Consider the following 20,583-nt stretch of genomic DNA (forward strand, 5'->3'; position numbering starts at 1 on the left):
CAGTGATAACGAAATCTTATCGCACTAATCAGAGATAACATTTTTACTTTACGTTACCTCCGTCGACTAAGAGGAGACATCCTCAACAAATTTCCAAACCATTGCCAAACGATACATGGAATTGCCATGTGGTTTTATTTCCTCTACTTGTAGGATTAATATCAAGCAGTCAAAACAAAAAAAAAGATCCCATCCAACCTAACGCTGGAAACAACGGCCCAAAAGTTGTTCGGGGCCCAGCGCTGGCACATAAGAGCCCCAGGAGTCTCATACTTGAGAAGATTATCAGATATTCTTTTCCTAAGAAGTATTGCAAAGGACATAGCAAAGGGGGGTCGGGGGTATGGAATTTTTATCTTTTTTCTATCTTACATGGCTAGTAAGATGATAACATACCAAAAACTCAAACTTTTCGTTTCACCCTGTATCTCAGAAACAAACGTAGCTAGATCGATTCTGTTTGTGGTATTAACAGTTTCCCAAAAAGTGGCGCAATGTCGCGAAAACCGCCAGTCTCTATCTTTAAAAACAGCTGAGATACACTGCAGTCTCAACCAAAATACGACATACTGTACCAGGTAACCCAATAAGACTGTTCCTCAGCCATATCTTGAGAACCGTTCGTCCTATGACTTAGGGATAATAAAATTATTGGGTAAATCGGTTATGAAGAATGGCTGGAAAATATTTTCAAGTTCTAAAAATGACCACCAGAGGGCGTAACTGCCATCTTAAATTTTAAAATTGCATTTTCTATCAATTTCGCATAATAAACAACATTCTTTTTTCACATTTTTAAAAAGAACCAGTTTATCTATCATTTTCGCAAAAACAAAAACAAAGATGGTGTGGGGCGTTCAATTGTTTTTGCAATAACCTGCTTTAACTTGTTAACCGTTTGACCGATTGTAACAAATTTGGTATCGTTCAAAAGAGCATTCCTTGGGCAATAAGAATCAACCGAAATAGAGTTAATTTAGTTAAATCCTTCTCCGCCAGGGGGCTAGTTTTGACATGATCCAAAATCCTAAAAAAATCAAAAAAATCAAATGGAATGATATGACTTTTTCTTTATGAAAATGTAGCCAAATAACATCCAAAGAGGCCAGTGAAAACCGTTTTTCAAAATCTCGTTCCTAACTTCAAATATTGAGAAAATGAGATTAATTAATCAATGAATTTGCTGGCGATATATTTTGAGTGTTTTCAAAATGCGACCATCGTTGCCCGCATCTTCTATTTGCGTTATCCGAATCAACCACGAACCATCGCCGCCAGCGTATTAAATCCTTCTTGGTTAGAAATCGGAATTTTAGAAAAGATTACAAATTCAAAAAACTGCATTTTCTGAATGTAAATACAGCAGAATAATTTACAAATTACGGCTGTTATTATTTTATAATGCATCGTGTTTCATTTGTTTAATTTTCCAAGGCCTACCTAAAAGTGTAGGGTGCTTTTCTTTCACGCCATCGACAAATACCAGAAATACGTCAAAAGTACATTTAAGATACAATTTAAGCAGTTTTATTAATTAATTAATCTCATTTTCTCAATATTTGAGGTTAGGAATGAGATTTTAAAAAACGGTTTTCACTAGTCTCTTTGGATGTTTATTATGCGAAATTGAAAGAAAATGCAATTTATAAATTTAAGATGACAGTAACGCCCTCTGGTGGTTGTTCTTAGAAATTGAAAATATTTTCGACCGATTCTTCAAACCGAATTCAAAAAATCAACGTTGATTTTTTAAGTTTGTCATCCTAAAAATGCAAGGATTCAATGAATTAAGATCTTAGATTTACAATGGTCTGGGTTCCTGAAAATTTAGATTTCTTCCGATGAAAGTGAAACTAATCGTATTAATACGTCCACTATATAAACCTGTATGGTAAAGCAATAATACCTGATGAAGTCAGTTGTGGTCTAAAATGGGGCATTCACAAAGAACGTTGAGAGTGTCGAACTAAGAACATGGCGCACAAAATTTGTCGGACAATGTAACCATTTCATTTGACAACTTTGAAAAAATCAGACAGTTGGTCGTAAAATGATGTACCGTCGGACGCTTCCGCAGACAGAAACTTGTAAAAATGGCGGCTAAACACACTTTTGCTACCAACCGTCTCATTTTTTCAAAGTTGTCAAATGAGATGCGACAAATTTTGTGCGCCATATTATTGGTCCGACGTCTTTTGTAGATGGCCAATAAGAAGCGCCGCGTTTACAAGAATTTTCGTGCATAAAAAACTTGGGTTGAAAAGAAGCCGCACAGAAGGGAATCAAGTCTCAAAAGAATTGACGACCCGCGGACTATCATAGATCAACTGTACTAACCTATATGGTTATGCAATGATAAAAGCAACTTTTTCGGATACTTACTGTGAACAGGCGGCGAAATGATCCAAATAATTCGTCGTAATATTCTTGTACTCATCGCTTTCTTCAAACGTGTCCATGTCGTTCTGATAGTATCCCCAAATACTTTGCACCATACACTCGCTACTCTTGGTATCTGTTTGATCTTTAGGTCGGAGCGGTGCAAAGCAAATTTTGTCTAACGAATGATCTGTTCCGTTTCCGATTAACTTGATACGTTCTTGCAGGTCATAGACTGACTTTAAAAAGGTGTCGTTAAATACTGATCCGAAAGTATATATTCCGTTTTTGGTTTTATGTTGTATGTGGGGTAGCCCTACCGCTCTAATTATTATTTGTTCCGTTCTATAAAATGGTTCAAATTTCTCGTCAAAGTAGTCTTTCTCAATGCGACCTCTTGAAGTGGGCGACGCCCATAATTCGACTGGATCGGTGGTCACCTTCAGATATTTGACCCCGTGCGCTAAACCGACTACCAAACAGCCGCCCAAGAACAGAACAACCCACGGTTTTTGTGCACATTTTGTTCCCCATGCTTGGAAAAAGACCTGAAGGTAGGTTTCGGTGTTGGCCCCCAATTTCTCAATGAACGACGAGTTGGTTTCGTATTCTCCTGGCATCTTGCTAATGGAGTGCGTGTCCATTTCGTGATCCCCATCTGATGTTACGCCTATTTCAAATAATATAGGTTAATATGCGATCTGATTACGACAGGAGTGGTTAATGAGTGCGACCGTGATCAATGTTTCGTTCCACCATAACCCACAAATTAATGCTATTAGAACTTATTCCCCCTAGAACTCATGAAAGTTATTCCCATGTTAGTAAAAGTCAAGCTCCGAAAGTGTAGGTGCAGCTAGTTATTTTAAAAAAAATAGAAACAACATACTAGACCGTTTAGACTGAAGAGGGCTGTCCTCACTATCCCCGAGAGCAGTACGAGATGAATTTCTATTATCAGCCAGACGTCTCACTACCTCTTCTGTAGCTTGCCCGCGAACCATACCCACTGCAACCAACCCCACACCACACACAGATCATTCAACTATCTACATTTTACTCTTTGGGTTAGTACGTTTGACTTGACATTGACATGTTTCTCAAACTCCGCCATAGCCAAACCCAAGCAGTTTGAGTAAGAAGCAAAATTAAGGGCCACTTGGTTAACTAACCCCGTTTTTCGATTTCAAAGAGATGAGGTTAAAGCAGATCGCGCTCCTTTAAAGTTTTAATTAATGTAAACTGTATCAAAGTATGTAAGTATTACAAATTATACACACTTTGTGCAGCTAGTATGCCCTTCACAATGTTTTTTAATCAAGATTGGGCTTGAAAAATGTCATTAGTGTTAACAATGTTAAATGAGGTTGAAAAGAATCCGGCAACGGTAAATCAGTCTTTCTTATTGCTGCACAATTTGCAATGTTGCATTTTGTGAATTTTCTTTTGCTTTTGTTAATTTAGTTCGTGTATTTACGCCGGCTATGTCAGGGTTTTTGTCCCAAAGAAGGTTTCCCTAACATCGCCTCATTGTGTGCGTAAGGTATTGTACGTGTTCTGGTCTTTTCTTAAGCACAAATTTGAGTTTTTATTCAATTGCCTTTCCCATTTGTGTATAAAAAGAACCGCCAGTTTTAACACCGACTGCCATCCATATTCGAAAGGGCCGCGAAACTTCCGTCGTTTTGACATGAAAGTAAGAGTGGCTATGCTTGTGAGTGAAGATTGCAGCCGCTTCTCGACTTCTGCTGCTAAGTACTGCGGGCGTTGTTATTACGAAAAAACAATTAAAAGGATTTCCCTTTACATCGAAATAATAATGCCCACCAATAAAAGACAACCTGTTACAAACAGCTACCGAAACATTTTTTTAGTAATTGGCTGCCTACCTACGTACTCTCTTCCATTACTTGCGCGAAACTATGTAAACATACTAGTGATGACGTGTGCGCAAACTATGGTAAATCCTACTATAAACGTAAACACGGAAATAAACCCACTCATTTAAACATTTCTTATTCAAACACGGATAAAGACAGACATATGCTATACCCTCACTGACTTTTTTTGGAAGGAATTTAGTTATCTACCATTTATCTTGTATACATTTTTGCGTATCTATTACCGTTTGAACTGCCTTTTGAAATAAATGCCCACGATTGTGATTTTCCTACGAAAAATGGGATAGACTGAGCCTCACACTCTCACACCTCTATCTATTTTGCAACAATAATCCATCATAATCAATGGTCCAATAGCTTCATTTAAATTGATAAAAAATAAGAGGAGAGAATATAACGATGGTGGCGAAATAACATAGCACGTGACGAAAGTCGCCATCATATTACTTCCTTTGCGCTGGTCAGTTATGTCGACTTGACTCATCATAAAACAGAAGAAACGATGTCAGTTTTGTTTTATTACGCCACTGCCAATGATGACGCGTTTCCCCCCACTTCCTTTTTATCCATTTTCATCTTGTGGCCTTTTAATGTAAGATTCTCTCCTTTTTATTTTTTACTCGTAGCATTAACGTGACACTGTGACAAACATTTACTCAGTATCACTGACACAAATAAAATTTCCAAGACCAGCACTTACGAAAAACACTGTGACTTGAAAAAAATATGAAACAGTAAATCAGCTAATCTTATCATATTTGCAAAAAGTATGCTTCTGCCATTTTTCTAGGAACTGCTTTAATATAGTTTACCCTAAATGCTGCTATTTTTTAAATTTTGTGCCGCAATTTGCTCGTTTGCTTCCAATCTTAGTCAGAAGTACTCAGAAAAAGACTGAGCAAACGTCTGCAATTTCTTCTCAATCGACTTAATTTTGCTTCTTTGTTGTCAATAAAAATGTCATGTCAGTCAGTTTGATTAAGTTTTTTGTGAATTCAGGTGTTAGCTTCCGTACTCAAATTCAAAATAGATTTACCAATTAAACTGTTAATTTCTAAGTTTTGAATACGATTACTCAACCTACACCAATCTGATAATTTTCAAAAGGTGCCAAGAGAATGTATTTACAAGAAAGTGTTTCAATGCGAAGCTAGCGCCCAGAATAACACAGCAAAAGTGACTGCAACTTCAAGTTTGTTTACAAAATAGCCAACACTCCCACTGTGGAATTCTGGACACGATTTGCCCCTTTATGACCATGTTATTCTGCACTTAACCCCATTAAAAAAAAAGTAATATAAGAAGTCCCTGCCGCTTTTAATCATTGCGATAAAGCTGTGTGGTGCGCATTTGATGTTTTAAGTCCGGATAAAAATGCATGTAAGATTGGCGCGATTTAAAACATCTTTGCGCAACAAAATGCAATTCCGCTACACTACTAGCGGAGTAAAATGTCTAGTCCGTCAGCTTCAAAAGATTATATGAAAAAAACTCAACCGATTTGTACACGTGATTTGACAGTCAGCTATTTCTATTATCTTAGTTCAAAAAAGTGTGTATCAAATTAAGTATACGTCCCAATATTTTTATCTATTTTTGGATATTTACACAAAAGTTACAAAGAAAAAATGCAGACGCGTTTACTCGTTTGTAATAAAAGATACTTATAATAAGCAATAAAAAATAGGATCCAGAAATTAGTATATTGTGAGGGAATGAGATAGTAAAAACAGCCCGAGCAAAAATGGAGGTCGATTTCGTCAGATTTCGAGACTTTAATTTTCAAAGTAAGTAGACTAGACATTTTACTTCGAGAGTAAGATACTGTTACACAAAACAGGAATGCGAAACATGTAACTTTATTACACTAAAAGCAATTTGACTGATCTATGTCTTGATTACCGACTAAATTCGTCAAATAATTTTGATACCTTTGCAATCCTGCTCTGTAAAATGTTCTGCCTCATAAGTTCTGCTTAATTCATAACCTGAAAATAAATGCGACAGTGTTTTAATAAACCTCTCTTAGAGCACCCTGCAGGGACGATTAAGTGCGAATGAGCAAATTCCAAAAAAAAAATACAACCAGTGCAAGTGTGTTCAGTCTGTTAGCAATCTGCACACAAATTTACTGTTACGTAGTTATATTTACACAAAAACGAAATTCTCAAGCGGCATAATCGACAAATGCACCCGTCTTACCTATGTTGCGGCGGTCGCAAAATAGCGTTAAAAGGATGAAGAGTACGCTACCGACGGTGAATATTATCGCCATAACAAAGGTGTAACCATCGATGCCGGCTATGCGGAATGGTCCGGGAGGCGGCGGTTGCGGTTTCGGTGCTAGACAGCTCGCCTGGCAATCGACACAACTGCATGCCGATACATTTTCCTGCAATGCATAAATCAAAATACACCAGGCACAAGTGGAATCTTACTCTATGAACAAATTATAGAGCAATACATTTGGTAAACAGACTTGGACTTAGGTTTCTACTTACCCTCTACTTTAAATATGAACCTGTGCTGTTGGTTATCATTGTTTAAAATGTAATATACAGGGTGATTCAAAATTGAGTGCGAGGATTTTAAGCGCGTATTTACCAGCCAAAAATAAAAAATTTTTGTCATATAATCGTATGTCCTAACTTGCTTTGTAAGTTTTTTTTTTTAAATCAGTTTTTACTTATTTTATTCCCTCTAAAGGAAGGCCCTTATGACAAATAAGTCTACCAAATTTTACTTAAATCGGCTGAAAGGTTTTGATAATTGATAAAAAAAACAATTAAAAAAAAAAACTTTTGCACCCTGTGTCTAGAAAACGAAGCAAGTTAGGACATACGATTATATGAAAAAATTTCTTATTTTTGGCTGGTAAATACGCCCTTAAAATCTTTGCACTCACTTTTGAATCACCCAGTATTTGTTTTATTAACCCTTAACTTTTTTATAATTTGTTTATTTTATTACAAAGAACACAGGTACCGTGTGTCCCATTTTGGTTGAGACCGCAGTGTATCTCAGCTGTTAAGCATTTAAAAAATACCAACATTGGGCCAAATCTCATATATATAGTGATCCAAAAATGTTGTTGAACTAAGCCACTGGATTCTACGTAAAAATATATAAAATAAACCGTTTACATGGGTAGTAAGATGTGTATCTCAGAAACAAAGCTAAATTGATTCTATTTGTGATAAGTTTCCCAAAAGAGTGGCACAGGGTCGCGAAAGCCCAAGTCTCTATCATTAAAAACAGCTGAGATACACTATCTTAACCAAAATACCCCCCCCCCCCCCGATTGTTTGGTCGTCTCTTGTAAGCGGCAAAAAATTTTCAAATTTAATTTTGAGTTTCTAGGATATATTTGATATAGAAGTTCTAAGAGCTGAACACATTGCGCGAGAACGCAGCACCAGGAGGCCCAGGGGGTATTCCAAGGCGAGATTTGATATTCCAAAATCAATTGTTACGGTACTTTTCAGGGAAAGACGATCAATTCTCTTTGTGAGTGTGGGGGGGGGGGGGGTGGAATATCGCCCAGACCCCCGTTGCTATGCTTTCCTTCAAAATACGAGTATTTGGGACAATTAGCATGATTATTTTATAGCGAGTGCAATCAAAGTTTCTTTTTCTTGGAGATATTCGATAGCGGGGAGCAAGGCGACATTTGATTACCCTATTCTGAAGTTCTTAGGGGAGGGACATTTTGGGGGAGAAAAGCGCCGGGGGGTCTAGGGGGTATTCCATCTCCCCCCCCCCCCCCACAAGGCGAGGTTTGATGAGCCTATCCCAAAAGCAAGTGTGGTAGATTTCAGAGAGAAGGTAATCGATTTTTTTGTGCTGGAAGTATTGCGGTGGGTATTCCAAAAATTCACAAATTACCTACATTAAATATTTTAAATAAAATATCGAAGTGTTCCTATTGGCTTCAAATTTGCTACACGGTCATTACATTCTATTTTGAACAGTTTTACGAATTTCCTCAAAAAATCCAATTAAAAAATAGAAACATAACAAATCCAAGTAGGCCTAGGAAATTTTGCATGTTTACTCAGTTTTTCATTCTTTATAACATTTGAGCGTATCTCGTCGCCACTGGTATCCAAATTATGTTTTTTGAAAAGTGTAAAGGCACCCTTGATTTTGACAAAACTAAAATTATGTCACAAATTAGTTTTCTATCAAGCAGGGTTGATCTCCAGAAACACAAAATCAGTTCAAAAATTTTGGCTTTTACTCTTAAGAAAGGACCAGACAATCAGGGGATGCACTGTATATATCTTATAACAATTTTCTGAAGAGAAACTTTTTAGGATATCGGAAATTATAAAGAAGTTCCTATCCATCTATGTACATACTTAAAATTTGTGGTCAGTCACGAAGGGCATATTTAATTTGAAACCACTATTTTTTATTACAATTAATGGTGCTATATCCAAAAAAGTGGGTTCACTTTTCAATAATGTGTAACGAAAACTAGCAAATGACATTTAAAAAAAATATGCCCCCTCCCTGACTATGCGAAAGTACGCCACTGACCACAAAAGTACATAGATCTCGACATAGATTGGAAACTGTTTCTTTTAAAAAAATGTTTTGAAGATATATTCAGTGAGACAAAATTTCCACTCTGTATATAAAAAAACCCTTTCCTCTTTGGCATCATTTCTTTCCACGAGCGCCTCGTCCTCCCTTTACTCGATACTTGGAGCAGTATTTTGACAATTGTCTCTGCTACTAAATTGCTGAAAATTCTTACTCTTCAACAACTACACGCCAAATGTGCATTAAAAAAAAACTTTATAGAACAGCTCGTAGAATAGAATCAGATATCAGAATCTATTCATTCCCAAACTTATTTTCAATGAAACATTTTTCGCCCCCGCGAAGGGGTGGCATCATTCCCAACCTAAAAGCAACCCCTGGTACAGTCAACTTTGAAGAACGTGGTAAGTAGAACCCAAATCCAAAATTTTATGATTTTTTCCATTTTTACAGAAACGGTTCGAGTTCCAATTTCTCTCTTTACGTTAAAGTGGTAAGTAATCATAAAACTGCAGCATATAATTCGTGGCCACAAAGGCTTAATCTTGAGGTTGATAACATTGTTAAAGGTTCTAAAGTCTATAAAACAAAAGTAATCATTAAACAACATGTTAGCTGAAAGCTGTAATTATTTTAACGACTTCATAATCCAAGGAAATTTCTTACCATCATCATTACATAATAAATTAGGAATAACAATCCTATTTTTGATGTTACGTTTGTTACAATTGTATTTGTTTTTATATTTCAGACAATATATGTGGGAAGGAGCAAAATCCATTCTACTAACCTTGTATTTCACACTTTAAACCTGATACTTAATTTAATTTAGTTATTGTCGTGTTAACATCAAATAGATATATGCACGTGGATTCTTCTCGTAAACAAAAAAATCAAGGCCAAGAAAAATTGTGGTTCAACTTGATCAACAAACATTTTTTAAAATAAATCTCATTGTGTATGTAGTGAAAATGATTACGCATTTCTAGACTATTCGTTTTAGTAAAAATTCCGTGTGCGCGCAATGATAAACTTTCCCCTTTACTGCCCTCCAAAGTTTTCGGGTTAGCGCCTATAATATATGAAATAGATGAAACCGTGTGCTCGTTTGAGTACCATGATTTGAAAAAAGCTTTCAGTTTTACTGTTAGAGTAATCCATAAAAAAACCGTCTTCTCCGTGTTGTGACAGCCTTCCCGCTTGCAAATATCTGCTTAGATACTCACTAGAGGTGGGGATATTATTTTGGAAAAGTTGTGTCACCCGAAGGTTCAAAGACAATTTAATAACAATCGCGCGGGGAAAAAAAAGAAAATGTCAGTTTTGGTTACCACTTAAAACTGCACATAGCAGCATTTTTACTGTACATCTGTGAGAATAACAAGCGGAATTTTCCCTTGCAAAAACGAGTAAAAATTCGAGAAAAGAAAAATAAAAAATTCCAGAAATTTCCAAAAAATTATACATCCATCTAGAAAAATGCGAATACCGGGACAAAAATTCGTACAATAGAATTGACAATTCATTGGAAAATCCAAAATAAAAAAAAAATTTAAAAAACACAAAAAATCAGATGGACATTTTATTTAATTAGACGTTCATAAAATCCACATATCTCTTACTTTTGTTTTCTTGTATGAGATCAATAAACGTAAATAAATAAAATAAAGTTCATAAAATCTAAAATTGATAGAAAATAATTTATTTTAAAAACCTTGCGGTAAATTAAAAAATTCCAGAAAGCGTATGCAAAATTTAAAGTTGTTTTCTTGGAGGTAGAAACAAACTAAAATTATAACATCACCAAATTGTTTAATTAAATAGTTGGATAAATTAATAAATAAGTTTTGAAATTCAAACAAATCATAAAGTGAAAAAGACAATATATGTATAATCCAAAAAACTTTAATTTGCGAAAAGATGAGAAATGAAACTCTACACAAATCGAAATATCAAAAAATTAAGAAATGGTACACAAACATTCTTTGCGGGAGGCACAAATATGAAATAAAATGTACTTAATTCTTGTGCATATTTTATTTTATATTTGAACCTATTTCGCAGAAAAACAAACACTGAATTTAATTTTTTTATATTACATTTTTCTGAATATTCAATTTTCATCTTTCATTGGTGCATATTTTTTAAATTTTCTGAATTTCTCAATTCAGTTGTTTCCCAAATCCAGCAAAACCATTTCAAATTAGGTATGGAATACCTCCCAGTGTACGAAGGTTTTTATGTCAGTTGTAGGTAAATGAAGAAATATCCCCCACACCCCCCGGTTCTACATTCTTTCCCAAAATGTCTAGCACCCTTAGCCTTTACATGGAAATTTGTCAAAAGCGTCTTTAGGGCTGAACATTTTTAGGGTGAACGTATCACCGGAAAGTCTGGGGGTCCAGTTGTATAAAGGTTTTTGTCAGTTGTAGGTAACTGAAGATTGACTACATACTTCTATTGGATGGGGTGATCAAATCTCACCTTGCGAGAGGGAGGGGGGGGGGCCAAAACACCCCGGTTTTACATTTATTCCAACCAAATTTTTCGAAAGAATCTTTAAGGCAGAACGTTTCGAGGGTAAACGTATCACACATTCCATACTTTTCGTGTAATAATTTGATTTTCAATAGATAACATATATAAATTTAAAGCTGAATTAAAGAAAATATTATTAAGTCGCGCATATTACTCTGTAGATGAATATTTAAGTAACTGAATGTAAGTACGCTGGACTGCAGGACTTGTCTTATACTATGCGATCAAAAATGAGTTGCTGTTGAGTCACCTTTGGAATTTTTGTTTACATGGGAATTCGTATTTAACTTGAACTTCCAAAGGCGACTCGACAGCAACTCATTTTTGATCGCCCGTTATCATAATACGATCGCTTAGACAAAATACATATTATTATTATTATTATTATTAGTTAGAAAAATGCGGATGGCAATCTCTAAATTGGGGTTAATTGGGTGTATTTACGAATGAGTTTCAATAAATCCAGGGGAGTATAATATTCAATGGATGAAAGGGGCACACAGCCGCGTGGATGCCTGGTTGATAATTCGGGTGACGCTGACGGGTGTGGCAATTATTACAATAGCTGAGCTACAGAAACTCATCTCGGAATGTAAGAATTAATGTTGCGGAAATTATTATTTTTTTGTTTTATGGAAGTTTAGCCGGCCACTTCGGCGCCTTTTCTTGCTACTTGCAACCAGCTTGCGTCACCACTGTTTGGTTCCCTTTACACTAACCCTTTCTTTGAATTTGTGAGACATGGTACCCATTACATTAACCCCATCTTACAGACATGCCTACTGGGTTATATGCTTTGTTGTCACTGCTAAACAGAGAGTATAATCATCTTGGTTCAAAAAGCAACTGAGCACTATTTGTGTTTATTTGGTTGCAAATATGTGTGCGCTAATAGCCCATAAATTCTGCTGCAGTTTGATGACACTTACACAGGCGTAATCTCTATCATTATTCTAGTCCCGTTCTCATTATAAATTATACCACGCTTAAACTGAATTACAAGTACTCTTTCCTTGGCCTAATTAGTTAAACTTTCTCCTTCGCACATTGCATAAGAAAAAAAAACATGCACTCACATTAATGGCCTTATCGCACGGTACAGTCGGGGCATCCATCGGTATGAAGCGACCGATTGGTTTTGTGGTATTAATGTACTTGATTTTGAAGGGCACGTAGGGGCTGCTCTCGGCGTCGCCCATAAATTCGAACCATCGCATCGGATTGCAATTCGCCGAACCCCAAGCGCCGCACATGATGTCGAGCGCCTTTTGACCGGTACTCGGCAAACCGATACCTTTGCACGAGTTGTAGGTGCCCCAGATGTAATCGTTAGCAATGTAGAACTCTAGCGCGTTTATGTATTGGACACCTGCAACAAACCAATGAAGTTTGAGTTACATTTGAATTAAACTATACCTTTATCATTGGTCTGAATATCCGTGACGTTCAGATACCGAGAGTGCTCCGTCGAGCAGGTCATCTGGCAGATGTGCTGCACAAAGTTGTGCATGCACGACGGGCATCTCTTGAAGAAATTCTCCGCAATTTTGACGCTATTGTCCAACGTTTGCAGTTGCTTAGTGTCGCAACACGTCTTGACGCCGTCGCCGTTGTTGGTCAGCAGATGCGGGCATCGCCTCGACAAAACTTCCAGCCCGTCCCGATCGTCTAACGTCTTCGCCGGACCTTCGTATGGACAATTTTGCAACACCTGCCCTTTCCTGTTGCATTGCCCGTACCAGATGCAGTGGTAGTTTCCTTCCGATCTGCTCGTCGATGCATTGCTCTCCGCCGTGAGGACCTGCAACAAGGCGTTGGTCGTGAAATAAAAATTACGTAACTATTTGGCGAGGTTGTTTGAAATGGAAATTAAACGCGTGCTGCGAATAATGAGGGTGTCTTATTTGACCCACGTCTTTTGAAATACGTAAATTGCGCTTTATTAGACCTTTAAGGATATTCACCTATGTTGAACTAGGAACTGAAATCCGTCGTTTAGCTTTTTGTTTTCCAAATTGTGAATAGAAAAAATATAGTTTGTGTAATACTGAGGGTATGCGTTTACAAAGTGTACGATGATTCCGAATAAGTGCAATATTTGCAAAAAATGACGATAATCTGCTTATAGTTAAATGTTTCTAACACTGATAGCCTCCATTTTGTAGAGAAATTAATTGTCTTTAAATTTGATGTGGGAACCTGTATCATATCCTACAATCCATATTTTTTTATGTTAAAAATTGAATTTTTGCCATGAAGTTTACAATGCATTTCTTATGGCAATAATTTCATAGCTTGCTTAAAATTATTCAACATTTTGAAAATGAAAAAACACATCACCCCGTATAAGAAATGTTTCACTTAATTTTAAGAATTTTTTTACAATCATCGATTTTGGTTTCATCCTGTTACGAAACCCGCGTCCACGGATAATGGGAGCTTAATTCTGGGACAAAATCGAATAGAAAATCCTATTACACTTTTGCGATCAGCTAAATACTTTTCAAGATACGAGGTTGCGATGGCTGTTTCATGTTCGTCAAAGTCGCCTAATTTAATAAGCGTGTAACGATATTTTCTTACCGGTGGATATTCCTGATTTAAAATACCATTTAAGCAACTTTTTGATTCTTACTCTCGTTCTTATTCGATTCATTTTTTTGCTTAGTTCTTTGTTTTGCCGTTAGAGGTCATCCAAGCGTTATACATTTATTATTACAACAGTTCTTGGTTTTGCCGTCCGAGTTCGTGCCTTGTGTCTTTTTAATTCTTTTGGACGCACGCACTTCTTTGTAACCACATTGAATCATTACTTGCACAAGCCATATTGGTTACGCGACATTTTTGTTTACCCGTTGGGATTTATGTGACTGTATAAGTTATCCGTTATTTTGTTTTTGACACTTCGCTGACGCTGTTTGCGGGTATATTTCACCAGTTCTATGACCGTTTTCGGTATGTACAAAAAATTACGCATTACCTTTTGAACAATGATTCTTACTTCTGGCTTATTCTTTTCGTCATTATTACCTACCTGATTGTTGCTTTCTACATCAATATTCCTGAGTAGAAACCCCAGAATTATGGATTTTCTCAATATTGCTCAAGGAAAATTCAATTTTGCTTTTGGTTAGTTAACGTAAATTGAATTATTGATTCTTATTGAGTATTAATTGCGGTTTTTGTATACGAGTGTCAAGTGTCAGAATTGATTTCGCAATATTTTATGTACCTCTGTTATTGATTTGTTTGTGTTGTTACAGAAAGCGCAGAGTCTGATCGGAAAAGTTTAATAGATTTTCTTCTATTTCGTTTTGCCACAGAATTAATCCCCCATTATCCGTCGACGCGAATTTCGACACGCTTTGTATACATAGATACAGTCTCGAATACAGCCTTCCATTTACTTTCAAAAAATCTGTACTAACATACCTAAAGCAGACAGAGATATATTTTGCACCGTAAATAGAACATCACATATACCATGAATTTAAAATGTGTCCAGTGTGACTATGCAACGAATGATAAATATATGTAAATTAAGATTTAAAGTGTGTCTAGTGCGCTTTAGTCACCAAATATGAATCCAAACTTAAAGCACATCTAACATTTCTCAAGACATGGTCCCTACCGCGGATTTAAAATGTGACCGGTGTGATTTTTTGACCAAGTAGGAATGCAATTTTAAAACACAGTTGTTAATGCACAAGACCAGTAAGAATTTTAAATGCGCCTGTTGTACACCATGTTTTAAGGAAATAACACGCCTCACGCCAGTGAAATGCCTGGAACGTCAACTCAGTGCCCATGATCGATATTCTCCTGTTGGCTATCTTTTTTTACATATGTTGGCGCAAATTTAGTGGCTGTATAGTCTATATCTATGGAATATACAGCATGTCTAAGACGAGGTCTAAGATAAGGATGTCTATCATAGGAATCTCGAAAACCATAGATGTGCGAAGATGTATGATGGAGTCACACAACACACAACGGAGACAGCACAACAAAAACAAAAGTTGGAAATTTTCCACTGGCAGAAAATTTTCCGGATAGGTCTTCTCGCACGATTCTGACGTTGTGCGCGGGTGCACCACCCTGTTGAAACCAACAATTTCCAACTTTTTATTAATTGTGTGCGGTATATCGTATTCGTAATAAAAATGCTACTCAATACAGTATGCCCTTTATTTACGGATCATATTTTTTTATAAGTTTCAGTTTTACTAACATATCTTCGAAAGTAATCGGAATTTTCTGGTTCTCTTTAAGGTATGATAATAACTTTTTAATTGCGCATCTTTTCTCGAATCTGATCATCGTCGTATCTTCTAACGTTTCGGAGATCCCCATCCTTATCTTGGGCACAGTGTATATTTATCTTTCGCTCTCTGAATTCGGGATGTTTTTCCACGTTTAACCGTGTTATTTATGGGTTCGTATAACAAAATTACCTAGAAAAATGTTAGGAGATAAAAAACGATTAGCTTTAACCTCTGCTAATATAAGGAAGTTTTCCATACCTTTGCCTAACTCTGTGTGAGCAAACTTGACAATACTCAGAAATGTTGACCGTTTTCTTCCCACAAGATTCGCGGAAAGTACATATCAAATATTACAAAGTAAATATTAACTTGCTTACCCTATAAAAATTAAAATGTCATATAAATAAGAAGAAAATGTGGGTATGTGACGAAACTTCTATCTACTAAAACCTTAAAAAATCTGATACAACTGATTACCAAAGCTGTCGGGCTGTAACTTTTTGACCCCATAGTCTACGTAGTTGAAAAACAAGTTAAAAAGTAATCGTAAACGATTTACAAATAGCGCATTTCCACTAGCATTCATTTCCCATTTGTAAGATGCAACTTCTGTTAAAATCGTAAAAATCCGGCCACAAATATGAAAGATAGCGTTTGCACATGTGAAAACCATTTTATAAGATGAATTTCATTTCAATGCTTTTCTAAATAAAAAAGTTGACACTGCGCATGCGCAAAACCAAATTTTGAAACCGGCGTTAGATTTTCCTTTATTCCAAGTGCCTATGTATCAAATTTCATTTAAATACTTTTATAAATAAAAAAGTTTGCAATTCGGTTTATAAATGGTCGAGATGCGAAAAGGGCACTGTGAATTTTGAATCGATTCGACTCAACTTTGGGCATTGCGTATTATATGGCTAAAGCTATGCCCATATTGAATTTCATGCAATTCAGTTCATAACTAACGGAGATGTAAAAGCGATCGGACATTTCTAAACAAAGTTATAGTTCACACGGACAAACAGACAAAGGAACAGACGGACAGACCAACAGACAGCAATACAAAATTATAAACGATCTCTAGGATCGTTAATAAACGGCAAAAGTGTAAAATTATGGAACATGTAAAAAACCGTTTTTTGGTTTTTTTACAATAACTTTTTTAGCAATTAACACAGAAAAAATTCCTTCCTTGGTGCAAGCCTCGACACCATAACGAACCAAATAGCGAAAAAAGTAGAACAATAGCTCTTAAGATAAAGAACTAGTAGCGTCTCAACGAACGAGCGGACGGACGGACAAAGTGGCCACAATAGTGCATTATTTTTTATTTTTGTAGAAATGAAAAGCGGTCTTTCTTACATCCTTAAAGATATGTGTACCAATTTTCAAAGCGATCGGAGGTTTCTAAACAAAATTATTGTGCACAGGGACAGACAGACACATTGTTCCTCACCTTTAACACACATTTTTGGATTTTGCAAACACCTAATCTAATTGTTGACATGTCTTGTATCTCGAATCTAGAAAACTGAATGTAACGTCGAGCAAATTCAGAAAATACTAATAGGGTGTACAAAATTTTGGTGACTGGCCACCCCTCGGTTCGCAGTTTTAAACTATTTTTAGGAACTTTTATATCTCATAAAGTTATTTTGGACTACTTTGATTAAATATGGCGGCTCAACTCTCGAGAGCATTGTGATCCTATTTACAGACGGTGACATCCACGGATATCGCATAACTCGGGAGAGATTAAATCAAAAGAATTTCGTAATATCTTAGTGTAATTCTATTCTTTACACTATGGTAATATACATATATTCGAATTTTTAGCAGAATGACGAGGCGTGCGAGCATAAAACTCCCATTAATTGAAATTTCAAGGCCAACATAGATGAATTAGTTATGATAGCATCCATAAAATATGTATGTCGCAGCCGTTTAATGAAATTGGACATTTCATGAAAAGTCTAGTCATTTATATGAAACTGTGGAACAGTTTACTTTCCAAGACCAAGCGATTGGATTCCCTTCCCATTAGAGATCGATAAATGGTATCCTTATCGATCTAGAAGGGGAAGGGAAATTACCCCACACGTACAAATTTTCAGCGTTTCACTAAATGACTAGGCCTCGGACTAGACTTTTCATGAAATGTCCAATTTCATTAAACGGCTGCGACATGTATAAAACGGATCAATCAGGCGCGTATATTGCATTAATATCGACCTCGGAAATTACACGCGCGCGAAAATCAAATCCAAAGGGAAAAAAATATAGCAAAATAAAACCGCGAAGCGATAACAGTATCGTATAAACTTTTTCTAAAAATTTGTTCGAGTCGAGCGGTTCAAATCAATCACCGCACAGTAATCACTCCTGGAAATGGAATAATAATTAGGAATGTAGGGATAATTAGTAAATAAGGTAGACAGTTTGTAGACCGTACTCACTGTTTGACCCGCCATTTAAAAGGTTAATTGCTCGCAATCGCCAGAAGCATCTTTAATTATGGGAATGTAGTGAACGATATAATGTTTCGCCCATTCGGGTGCGACAAACTTTTGAAACACTTTGTATACTAATATTTTGTTTCCATCGATGTGCAAAGTTTATGAAACGTTAAGATCCGTATCTTTGGTCACACTGTATACAGTTCGCCTAGTTCTCTAGTGGGTAGTATAGTGAAGAAGTTATAGTCGTCTGGGCAAATAGTCCCAATAGTTTTTTTTTGTCGAAAAAAGGGTGCGATCGATTTTTCGTTTCAGTAGTCGAGCAGAGCGTCGGGTGGAAATGGACAAATGGTCACGTGATCTATGGAGCAAATTAGTAACTGATGAGAGCTAAGAAATAAAGATGGGAGCTAAGAAATAAAGATGGGACCGTGAACATAACCTCTAAATTTGGTACATTTTGGTTGGTCAAATACTAAATCATGGGAATGTATAGAAATATTCATTGCAGGCGCAAAATGATGTCCAAATTATCTCAATGAAATAAATCGCAAACCAAAACCACATGACCACGTCTATTGTGTTCCGTCTGCACTCTTCTCATGAGATGGAGTGTTTTCCCTTTCACTCTTTTTTGTAATAAAAAAGGTGTCAACACTTTTCTGATCCACCAATAAACGAACTCTTTAGTTAGAGCAAAAAGAATGATCAGAACGCATCGAGGAACGCATAAACGAACGCACCTACAGATTATTGAGATTACAATTCACATTCGACACTGTACAGGGTGAGTCAACGATTGCGCGGAGTAACTTAATGCCTTCAAGATAAGATTTTTCGATAAAATACTTTTGTATTATGATATGGTTGAATATTCTCCACATTTTAAAAATATTTGAAATTATACAGGGTGGGCCCACAAAGTAGGGCGCCCAAATGGTTCAAATAGAACCCCCTTTATTTGAATGCAATTTTGAATTCTACGTGTAATTGTACGTCTTTTTTATATATGGTTAATATCCGAAAAGCTAGTAGTTTTAAAGATAATTCGATTTTGGGCATTTGCAAGCGTCAGTATCTTGTCAAAATTATTACTTAAATTTTGATTCCAGGTTTTATATCTTTTATCCTGGATTAAGTCAAATAACTACATCTACTATAAAACATTAAAAAAATACTTTCAAAATAATTCATTTAATTCATAAAATTCATTTTTCATGACCTGATGAAGTGAATAAAAAAAAATTCATATAAAAAATCTCACTTTTTTAAAATGGAACACCCTGTATATTTTTCTGTCATCATTTAGCTCCAAAAACCTTCAATTTTTGATAACAATGTCCTATACCTACCTCTGATAGTTTTCGAAATATCTTGGTTTTCCTGGTTTTTATATTCTAATTTTAAATAAGTTATATGTAATTTACATAATAGTGAGGTGGCCATGCAAAAAAAGGCAATTTTTATCTGCCTCGTTTAACTCCTCCTGTAACGGGCGCATTAAGTTGGATAGGTTAGTTTTTTTGGCCTTTTTTGATAACGAAAACTTTTTTAGGATCAGCGAATTTTTTGGGATTGGTTGGGTATTTTTTGGGTTTGTCGTTTTTATGTAGAAGGTTCTTTGAGTGGGTTTAGGTTTTTTGATTAGGGTGTTTTAAGAATTTTTATATTTTTTAAACATTTTTGAAATTTTTAGGAAAAGCTCCCGTTAATTTTATTGTTTTTCAAATCCCATGTTTTCTTCGTTTTAAAAACAGACGGGGGTACTGTAACGGGTTCATTAGGTTAGATTTGATTTTTCAATTTTCAGGAATACGTAAAATGGGGATTTTAAAGCTGGAGAAGGTCAAGTTGTCTACCAAAAACCCCCCATCTGTGGTAAACTGTAACTCGCACCGCAATTCTTTCCTTAGAAAGATGCAAACGATTCGCTATAGTGAGATGGGGGGGATTCGTACTGCGACTTTAAGATTTCCTTTATCTTTAGGAACTGTTCGACATTTCACAACGCTAAAGCCCTTCTGGTCACCAGTAGCGTACTGTATTCCAGTGTCGTATTAAACTTTGCAATTTTTTGTGGCGCGCCACATTGTTCCAAATTAGGACCTTAATTGTTGATTGTGGTAGTGTTTCTATGTGACTGGACGCCAATGCCAAAGTATGTAATCAGAACATGACACGGTTCATGAGTCATCGCGTGCAACGGAAGACGCTCTCGTTTCCATCACAATATGCATATTTTATTAGACGTAACGACGCTTATTATCGATCTAGTGCGTGTTTGTTGTGAATTTCACTTCCTTTTAAGAGTTCCTTACTGAAGGCCAAGTCGTACAAAGTAGGTATATATTGCGGAATCTTACAAGTTAAATATTGCACTGAAACAAATTATCGTCATTTTTTAGAGTAATTATCGTAAAGCAATTTTGGTGTAAACCTGACGCACGCTTATCTTACGATATACGTAATCGCGGTTTAATAATCGAAGTACGT

At 36.1% G+C, this 20,583-nt stretch overlaps 1 protein-coding gene across 4 annotated transcripts in view; it reads right to left on the minus strand.

Annotated features, from left to right (window-relative positions):
• The window catches only part of LOC116176718 (NPC intracellular cholesterol transporter 1 homolog 1b), a 43,436-nt gene that overhangs the window by 9,896 nt on the left and 12,957 nt on the right, over positions 1 to 20,583 (minus strand). Inside the window, exons 2-7 of one of the 4 annotated variants that reach the window (XM_031495467.1) lie at positions 12,783 to 13,167; positions 12,443 to 12,735; positions 6,483 to 6,672; positions 6,212 to 6,268; positions 3,269 to 3,388; positions 2,383 to 3,049 (exon numbers count right to left, since the gene is read on the minus strand). In XM_031495467.1, the coding sequence (XP_031351327.1) occupies positions 2,383 to 3,049; positions 3,269 to 3,388; positions 6,212 to 6,268; positions 6,483 to 6,672; positions 12,443 to 12,735; positions 12,783 to 13,167 (1,712 nt within the window). The remainder of the gene's footprint in view (positions 1 to 2,382; positions 3,050 to 3,268; positions 3,389 to 6,211; positions 6,269 to 6,482; positions 6,673 to 12,442; positions 12,736 to 12,782; positions 13,168 to 20,583) is intronic. The other 3 variants (XM_031495468.1, XM_031495469.1, XM_031495470.1) reach the window with 3 other exon arrangements.

The sequence above is a fragment of the Photinus pyralis genome, unplaced genomic scaffold (assembly GCF_008802855.1).
Source record: "Photinus pyralis isolate 1611_PpyrPB1 unplaced genomic scaffold, Ppyr1.3 Ppyr1.4_LG7, whole genome shotgun sequence".
NCBI lineage: Eukaryota > Metazoa > Arthropoda > Insecta > Coleoptera > Lampyridae > Photinus > Photinus pyralis.